The sequence below is a fragment of the Apium graveolens genome, chromosome 6 (genome assembly GCF_009905375.1).
Source record: "Apium graveolens cultivar Ventura chromosome 6, ASM990537v1, whole genome shotgun sequence".
Taxonomy (NCBI): Eukaryota; Viridiplantae; Streptophyta; class Magnoliopsida; order Apiales; family Apiaceae; genus Apium; species Apium graveolens.
This window is the reverse complement of record NC_133652.1, coordinates 287,721,932-287,732,605: the sequence shown is the minus strand read 5'-3', so window position 1 is coordinate 287,732,605 and position 10,674 is coordinate 287,721,932. Positions and strand designations below refer to the sequence as shown.

At 32.9% G+C, this 10,674-nt stretch overlaps 1 protein-coding gene across 1 annotated transcript; it reads left to right on the top strand.

Moving 5' to 3' along the window:
• Positions 1-3,813: 3,813 nt before the first annotated feature.
• Positions 3,814-4,527, top strand: LOC141666173 (secreted RxLR effector protein 161-like). Its single transcript, XM_074472168.1, has one exon. The coding sequence runs from the start codon at positions 3,814-3,816 to the stop codon at positions 4,525-4,527; it is 714 nt and encodes a 237-aa protein (XP_074328269.1).
• The last annotated feature ends 6,147 nt before the right edge of the window (positions 4,528-10,674 follow it).

Below are 10,674 nucleotides of genomic sequence, written 5' to 3'. Positions count from 1 at the left end.
TCTTAAAGGGAGAATTTCGTTTAACAGTGTTTTGGAGGTTAATTTCACAAATAAAGATCAAGGGTGGTGTTTCAGGGCTACAAAGGGTGGCCAAGCTTGTATGATAACTGCTCATAAAAGAATATGATTTTCTTTATTTTCGTCAAGCATGAACTCATGTCTAATACAAGTGCAAACGTACCCTATTTATAGGGATCAAAGCTCACGTATTTCTTGGGGAACAAGTTACTTAGGCTAGGGTTCGGTTTTTTAACCCTTGCTGACGCCACACGATTCCTACAATCTTGCGGCATCTTCACATTTCTTCCTGTGATTTTGCGGCATCTTCACATTTCTTCCTGTGATTGTAGGAATATTTTGTATCGGCCCCAAAATTTACGTACAACCCAATCATCTATGAGTCATAATTTTACCCAACGCAAGCCCACCTAGTCACCTCGGCTCGCATGAGCTTTTGTCTTACCAACAAGCTCATGTGATCTCTCAATATCTTACTTGTGCGAGCTCACGAGCCCAGTGTGAATGGGCTTCTTCTATTCATATGCGATGCCAGCATCATCTTATGTAATAGGCTACTAGTCTGAAAAAAGTAATGCGAGCCCAACTTGCAGTTCACATTCAGTCATCCTTAACATGACTCATGGGCCATTTTAATGAGTAGCGAGCCCGCCAGCCTGCGAGCCTTCTTCATAAGGTAGAGAATCTTTAAAGGATTAGCATATTGTGGACTCGCAGACCACCTTCATTCTAGATGGACCAAATTATATATTTACCGGTCCAGCTCACACTTTTCACACATGCATGATCAATTCTTCATTATGCTCATAGGAATCTATTTAAGGCACATGCCCATAAGTGGGCATAACACGCCCATAATGGTTGTATACAATCTTTGCAATTACACTTCTGTATTAGGATGGTTTAATTAATATTTTTGTTTAAATGTTTTTCTATTAGTTCTTTTAGGAGAAAGGAAAATATATATTATTTTGATAATGTGCAAAAAATTGCTCTACAGTTTTTTCTATTTGGGTTATTTAGATACTAGTTTTATACCCCGCAATGCACCCGCTAATTTATATATAATTTCTAAATGAAAAGATTTTTTATTTTTGAAAAATTGTATTATTGTGCCATGATATTTTTTTGTTATATTAGTTATAATTTTATTTATGCTAAGGCAAAAAATATACTGATAGTAACCAACATATAAAACTTAGGTCCAAATTCTTGAAGTTATTATTACATTTTGAGTGTAAGCATAAAAATAAAAAAAAAACATAAAGTTAAAGATAATTAACTATAATTTTAACTATTATTATTTTAGTATTAATGAACAACAAAATGTTAGTTAAATATTTTTTTATACTGTAATAAATTGTTTTAATTTTAAGTTTATTTGTATGTGGGGCATTATTTTTTAACACTTCAATTGACTATGATATCTTGTGTTGTTTTATTATAGTGAGGTATGGAACGGAAGTTTCATTATATGGTAAAATATTCATTTAATACATATTTAATATTAGACAATGTTGTTGAAATAAAATTACATTTGATTTATGAAATGATGTTTTATTTTATTATATAGTAGAGTTAATTTAGATAAATAAATTTTATTAATATTTGTTTTGTTCTTTAATTTATTTTTATTTATAAAACTGTTTTAAAATAGATTTGGAACACAAGTTAATATTTATATTTTTAATTATGTTTTTAGTGTGTTTGTAAAGGATATGTTCATATAGAAATTTTTAACACCTACACCGGTTATATTAGTTACTTTTAAAAATTTTAAAAATATAAAAGTAAAAATATTATCAAATTTCTATATTTTTAAAAAAATGATACAACTTTAACCCGATTATTAATGATTTGTGAATTGTTACTTATATTTATTTTTATTAAGATAATTGTTGCTAATTAAGTTCAAATTCTTGAAGCTATTATTACATTTTGAGGGTAAGCATAAAAATAAAAAATAAAAAAGTACATAAAGTTAAAGATAATTAACCATAATTTTAACTGTTGTTATTTTAGTATTATGAACAACAAACCGTTAGTTAAATATTTGTTTTATACTATAATAAATTGTTTTAATTTTATGTTTATTTGTATGTGGGGCATTATTTTTTAACACTTGTGTTGTTTTGTTATATTTAGGTGTGGAAGAGATGTTTCATTGTATGGTAAAATATTCATTTAAGGCATATTTATTATTAGACAATGTTTTTCAAATAAAATTACATTTGATTGATGATTTATATTTAATAGTGTTTACCAAGTTTTTGAATGATGATTTTTCTTTAAAAAAATTTAAATTTGAGATGAATTGTAACTATAAATTTTTTTTATCCAAACAAAAAATTTGTATAATGCACCAATCCTATAGAATTATGGTATTGACTAATTTAAGTTATCAAAAAAGTAGGTTATACCCTTAAAATAACAATAATGAAATAATAGGGGAAAGGTTAATGCAAAATTACATAAGTAAACAAATACATAACCCAAAGGGTCCTAAACTTATTCGTTAAACACATCTTTGTAATAGCAAAGCATATTTAAGTGAAGATACATTATATGAAAAGATTTAAACTTTAAAGGTTGCTGGAAAGTGGAACCTGTACTACTTGATGAAAAAATGTGTTATCGGTGTATGCCTAAAACCGTGAAGGAATATATGTCATAAACCAAAGGCAAAGGTGAAATAGTTAGTCACAAGTTTGAATAAGTCTTTAAGTAGTTTCCGGTCAATGTGTTTCCTACTATTTAGGGATAGTAGTGTTTAGTTTGTTATCTATTTTGTAGGCACGATTGTGTCACGTTAGTTGCAGTTTGTTTATGCTTGTAAGGATATATATCCCTCATTCAGTTATCAATAAAAGTAGTGTAGTTCTCATAGTAATATCATTGTTACAACATATGAACCAGGGGAGAATAGTTCAGGTGTCAATGAAAATGAACAAGGGGACAATAGTTCAGGTGCTAACAAAATCACTGAAGAAACTCATAGGAATCCAGAAAGTTCAGGTGTACGATTAAGTATAAGAGTTATGAATCCAGAAAGTTCAGGTGTACGATCAAGCATAAGAGTTATAAAAACTCCTGTATGAATGCAAGATTATGCTTCTGGAGAAGAGATTTCTGATGTGGATGTCGAGGTTAATTGGGCACTTTCTGTACAAAGATCCCACAAGCTACGAAGAAGCAGCAGCTGATGAAAAATGGAAGGAAACCATGGATCGAGAAATAAAATCTATTAAAAAGAACAACACCTGGTACTTGACGGACCTTCCAGCAGGTGCGAAAATGATTGGGTTCAAATGGGTTTACAAGACGAAGTTAAATGAGAAGGGTGAGGTAGAACGATACAAAGCTCGCTTGGTTGCTAAAGGGTATGCACAGGAGTATGGGATCGACTATGAAGAGGTGTATGAACCTTTGTCACATATGGATACAGTTCGAATGATTCTTGCTTTTGCTACACAAAGAGGATGGGATATATATCAACTTGAAGTCAAATCAGCTTTTCTTCACGAAAATTTGAAGGAGGATGTTTACGTTGAGCAGCCAAGAGGTTATGAGGTGAAAAATGTAATGCACAAAGTCTACAAACTTATTAAGGCTTTATATGGACTCAGGCAGTCATCAAGAACATGGTTTGAACGTCTGGAATCTTATTTTGTGAAAGAAGGTTTTGAGGAATGCAATAGCGAGCTAACACTCTTCACTAAGACTAACGGATAAGGTAATCTTCTGGTTGTTAGTGTTTATGTTGATGATTTAACATACGGGGGAGATGATAAAGATATGGTTGCTGAGTTTAAGCAATCAATGATGAATGAATTCGACATACCAGACCTCAGCAAAATAAGATTATTTCTTGGTGTTGAGGTTTCACAACTTAGTGAAGGGATATTTATTAATCAAAGAAAATATACGCTAAATGTCTTGAAGAAGTTTGGTATGGAGCACTGCAATCCTGTCCAGAATCCAATTGTTCCAGGTTGCAAACTTTTTCCAGATGAAAATGAAGTGGTGGTTGATGGAACTTGTTATAGGAAACTGGTGGGTAACATGATGTATATCACAAACACAAGGCCATATATTGTGTTTGTAGTTCGTTTGCTCAGTAGATATATGTCGAGACCAACAGAGCTTCATTTGTTGGTTGCCAAAAGAGTTTTAAGCTATCTGCAAGGAACTTCTGATTTTGGGTTATTTAATAAGAAGAATGGAAATAACGAGCTGATTGGATACACCGATAGTGATTATGCTTGGGATATTAAAGATGAGAAAAGCACCTCGGGCTATGTTTTTATTTTAAGTTCAGCTGCAGTAGCTTGGTCTTCACAAAAGCACCACATTGATACTTTAAGTACAACTGAAGCAGAATTTGTGGCTGCTGCAGCATGTTCAACTCAAGCAATATGGATGAAAAGAATTTTACCTACACTCGGTTATCAAGGAGATGAAAGAACTATCAACTATACAGCTGACCAGAAATCCAGTTTTCCATGCTAGGAGTAAGCATATTGAGGTGCCTTTTCATTTTCTGCGTGATCCGGAAAATATTGGAATTTTTGAGTTGGTTCACTGTGGTACAAATGATCAAGTTGCTGATGTTTTAACTAAGCCGTTAAAGTTGGAGTCTTTCCAGAAAATGAGAGAGTGACTAGGAGTTTGTGAAGCCCCTGTAGTAAACTAAATGTATCTATGACATACAGTTTAGTTTAAGGGAGGGAATGAAATAGTTAGTCACAAGTTTGAATAAGTCTTTAAGTAGTTTCCAGTCAATATGTTTCCTACTATTTAGGGATAATAGTGTTTAGTTTGTTATCTATTTTGTAGGCACGTTTGTGTGACGTTAGTTGCAGTTTGTTTATGCTTGTAAGGATATATAGCCCTCATTCAGTTATAAATAAAAGTAGTGTAGTTCTCAGAGTAATATCATTGTTACAACATAAGGAAGGATTGAATTATTGGTAATCTTGGAGCAAATCATAAAGCCGGCGGTAGCATCTGGGAAAACCATTTAATATTTGCAGTGTGAAGATCAGTATGTGTCGAGGCTGTTTGGAGGTTTGTATAACTGTCAATTACTAATAATTTTTTCTATCCCATATCCATAATTAGTTAATTACCGATTTATCCCTAATGACAAAATCATAAAAATGTACCATCAAAACTCCCTTACTCCAATTATATATAGGATATAATATAATTTGGTTACTTGCATCACATTGATATGTAAGACTTGTACAAGTTTCAATTATCTTACACTCATAAATATCGGACCTACAAAAATTATAATTAATATCGACATATTGTTAACTCAAAGATCACATATACCCAAAATACTTATCATAACCAGAATCAGTATGAATAGAAAAAAATTGTAAACTCTGCACAATATTTCATAACTCTGTCTAAACAATCATTGAGTATAAACTGTTTTTAGTGATATTTTTTATATACTTCAAATAAATTATGAAGGTCTGTATATTTTATTTTGTAACAAAACCCGTGCAAATTGAAATTCAAAAATCAAAGTCTCTGCATTACGAAATATTGCTAGAATGTGGCATGTGCCTTGCACGGGTTTTTATACTAGTTTATTATTGAAAAACAAAGACACTAAGTTTTGCCTAGTTCAGAGGTTTTTGAAAAGAACCTGTTCAATAGAAAAAATCATGACACACTACTCATGTCATATTTCCATTTATCATCACTTATTTTCAATTTTTTACACAAACTCTGGAACAATACTTCAGTACTTCACTCAACTTTCACTTGTTTTCCTTATTTTTTAAAACTTGAAATCAGGAATTCATTTAAAGATATGTTTTCCTTTTTTTAAAATAACTTAGAGCAAGGGGTTAATTTAAAAACTATTACGATAAAAGCGAACTCTTAATGTAATTTATTATTGAAAAACAAAGACACTAATTTTGGCCTATTTCAGAGAACATGTTCCATAAAAAAGTCATGACACTCTACTCGTGGAAAAAGAAATTTACTCTACTCGAGAATAAAGAAATTAATAAAACTCGTGTCCTTACTCTTAATATAATAAAATAAAGGACTCAAAGGTAAAGAAACAACTTGATCACAAACAAGAAATGCTAGGAAAAATATATGTATCCATGAAGGAGCAGCTGACCTCCATCTAACAATGGCCAAAACGGTCTCGGCACACACATGAAAATCAGCTAAACACACATGTTTACAGCGAAAATTTTCTTCCTTTGTACTTTTGATAATTCTAAAATAAATAGCCTATATATTAGCTGAATAAACACCAAGTCACTATTATTAATCCACTACCAAAACTGCATCAGTTAATAAGCAAGGATAATACTGTTGGGATTTAATCTGCACTTATTTATTTTAGTTGTTATTATTTAATAATTATTTTGTGGAGTGTTTTATTTACATAACTTGGTCATGCAGCAGTAGAGAGTTTGTAGGAAGTTTTAATAAGGTCTCAGTAGTGGATACGTGTTAGTAGTCGTGTCAGTAGTTGTGTATGTTTTCATGCCACCTTTAAAGGCATCATTTTTTATTTATTAACGTTGCAACCATCTTTTTTATTATCACTGATAATAAATTTTGTTTTCCTAGTTTTACAAGAATAAACACCTTTGTTTGTATATTTGTATTGCATTGTTCAGTTTCTGCATTTGGTATACTCCAGGTGCTGTATGCCCAAATATCAACCCAAACACACAAACATAATCATGGATATAACCAAGACAAAAGAAGGCTATGTGGGTTTAAGCTATCCAATTCTAACGAAAAGTAGCTATACAACATGGCCCCTGAAAATGAAAGTTTTCATGAAGGCTCAAGGTGTTTGGGATGCGATCAAAGAAGACCCAAAGACTATTATTGATGAGAGGACGGTACAGATAGCTCTTGCAGCTATATACCAAGGCGTGCCAGAAGAAGTACTACTGACTATTGCTGAGAAAGAAACCACAAAGGAAGCTTCGGAAGCCATTAAAACCATGTGTATAGGAGCAGAGCGAGTGAAGGAGGCTAAGGCACAAACGTTATGGGGAGAGTTTTAGTCTCATACCATGAAGGAGACAGATAACATCGATGATTTTTGTATGAAGCTGAGCGGGATAGCAACCAACATACAGGTTCTTGGAGAAGTGATGGAGAAGTCAAGCTTTGTGAGAAAGATCCTACGTGTAGTCCCTGATAAATTTCTGCAGATAGCTTCAAATATTGACCAGTTCGGAGACATTAAAGCTATGACGGTTGAAGAGTTAGTGGGTCATCTTAAAGCTTACGAGGACAGGATGAAGGGCAGGTATGAGAGCGCAGACAGACAACAACTTCTCTTGGCATCTCAGAATAAAAAAATTGGAGATGGTTATTTCCGTGACAAGAGTAGGATCAGGTGCTACAACTGTAACAACTTGGGATACTATGCATCAGAATATAGCAAATTACGATGGGAAAGAGAGAAAAGGCAAGAAGTAAACATGGCAGTCATCGAGGATGATGAACCAGCATTATAATAGCCATACGGGCTAAGATTATTAGCCATAAGGGCTCAGTTGAATAGCCATACGGGCTCAGATTATTAGTCATACGGGCTCAGTCGAATAAGCCATACGGGCTGGAAGAATTGCATGAGACAAGTTTAGATTAAGGGAGAAATTATTGGGATTTAATATAAACTTATTTGTTTTAGTTATTATTATTTAATAATTATAATGTGGAGTGTTTTATTTACATGACTTGGTCGTGCAACAGTAGAGAGTTTTTAGGAAGTTGGAATAAGGTCTCAGTAGTGGATACGTGTTAGTAGTCGTGTCAGTAGTTGTGTCTGCTTTCATGCCACCTTGTTAGGCATCAGTTTCTACTTATTAACGTTGTAACCATCTTTTTTATTATCACTGATAATACATTTTGTTTTCCCAGTTTTACAAGAATAAACACCTTTGTCTGTATATTTGTATTGCAGTGTTCATTTTCTACAAATACCGCCGACTGACTAAAAAAATTCAGCAAAATACATAAATTAATATAGTCCAAACGAAACATGTCGACTTTGGCTTATTCTTCAACATGGGTCATAGGAACAGAAAAGAGATTTTTTGGGCTATACGAGTTTTAGCTTCCAAGAATTTGGAAAAGTTCTTGGTAGCATCTCGACTGATTGTTATTTCTCCTCCTGCTCTTCCATGTTCTACGGATCATGAGAAATCCGAAATGTGAAACGAAAAGGATTGTCAAAATATTTATATAAAAAAAAATTTAACTTCATATAACAGGAAAACATGTTGCATTTAAACCTTGTTGGAGTCTAATCTGAAAAGATATGCAATATTAATATCCACAGATATCAGAAATTATCAAGATAAACCTTAACAGTAACATAACATTAATGGTAGAAAAAAAATTAGGAATATGGTAAGTAGTTTTTTATGCTTGTACTATAAAAATTGTTACTTATAAATGCTCTTGACATCATTATATTTTAGGAATGATGATTTTTGATTCAGAAAGCCCCTGACCTAATATGTCATACAAATGTCGGTACCTCTTGCAGATCCCTGGTGTGTGTTACATGTCTATTAATTCTCTCAACGATAATGTGACTCAGTTGTGTGTTGGGAACATCCTTAATTATGTTCCACTTCACTGGAAAGAACCCATTCCAGTTTTTACTCTTCCAAAAGTCCAGTGTCTTGACAAAGTCTACCCTTCCGATCATTTCAACCACGCCTACAAACTGCCCACCCCTATTGACCTAATATGCAGGACAAGAAATATTAGACAACACTCATTTGACTAAAATAAAAATATGATATAGACAAGAAGTCAAGAAGAATTTATATAAGACTCCGTAATAGAACTTTACAAACCCTTACTGCAAAAAAACAGGAAAATTGGATAAACAGGATCACCTTCACTTGTGTTCTGTTGTGTTTTACAAAAAAGGTCATTCAGTTTCCCATTACCATGATTGGTATTTGACCAGACACTATATTTAATGCTTTTATGTATGTCAACTTCACCAATTGACTTGATGACATAAAACTTGGCATTATCATAGTTTGTCCGGAAATCTTCTTTGTTGTATTGATCTCTTGGTGATAAGATCTGTAGCAGCTCATTGCCTACATCACCTTCAGTATCTGTAGAAGCTCTTCATGGAACGTGAGGACCCTTTTCAATACAATCGACATACCTTTCGTCTTATGAAAGAAGATTGCAGGTGCATTTTCACCTTCCAATGGTGATAATTATCTTTATCCAAGAAAGGGATCTTCACACCAACGTTCTTCCGGCTCATGTTGTTAGACCTTTATTTGACTAAAATGCAAACATATTATAGGCAATAAAACTTCAAGTCAGGGAAGAATTTATATAAGGCTCATTAACAAAACTTTACAAAACCTTTACCCAAAAAATTAGACAAACTGCGCCGGCGTCACTTTTTTATATTGTGTAAGCATCATTCACTTTTCCATTACCATGATTGCCTACACTATATTCACTGTTTTTATGTATGTAACATTCACTACTTGGCATGTAGACACTAAGAAGACTCTAAAACTAAAAAAATCAATGCATAAGAATCATCTCATTATTCTAATAGAGGGTTTCTATAATACTTCTAAAACTGAAATAACCAACCAAAAAAAAATCATCTCACAATTCTTATACAGAATTTCTAGAAAATTTTGTATAGGCATCTTACTAAAATTAAATGAAAACATTGTCATATCAAGATATCATATAAATTGGTTAAAATTCAAAATTACATTAGTGAATGATAAATTATAGTTTACCATTGATGTATTTCTAAAAATAAATACACTGCAAATTCCATGAAAGTGTTAAATATACTATAACATTGATGTATGGTTTGTGTACCACATACATGTGAAGTAATTGGAGCATTTTCTTCATTATTTAATCTGCTGGATAAGTAATATATCATAACTTAATTCAGTACATCGTATAAAAAATTACTATAATACATAGATATATCATACACCGAGATGAGTACCTTTGTTGTAAAAATAATCCAAACTTGTTTATTGTTTTAAAGTTTTAGTTTATTTGTTTTACATCCTTGTACACGGTAAAGACTAGGTCAAGTAGATGGTTGTTTATTTGTAGGACAATAGGGGAGTGGGTGTGTGTTTTCTCCGTGCTAGCAGTCTTCTGTTAGTTGTTCCTAGTTTAACGTCATCATTTTAGATGAGCAGCTCTTATTTAAACCCATGTAATTATTTCAGTTCAGTGAGAAGGAAGTTTCTTTTTCCCATAGTATATCAGTATTCATACAGACTAGCTTGTGTTCCTACACTTGGTATCAGAGCTACGGCGCATCGTGTAGCGATGTAAGCTCACATAAAGGTCATGAGTCGAGCAGGTTCATGCATTCTCAATTAAGGTGGTGCCAGTCCTCGGTATGGCGTTCCTCCAGGATTAATTGATATGATGCCTTGTTGGAGTCCACAGGGGAAAGAGACTGCAACTGAAAGGATGGTGGTAAAGCTACATGTGTAGTATGGGATGCATGTCTAGTACGGAGTTGCCGATAAATATAAGTCGTGCCAGATGGGCAAATAAGAAGCGTTCGAGACGGGAAAATAAGAAATGCCATACGGGCAAAGAAGCAAAGTGCCAAACGGGCAA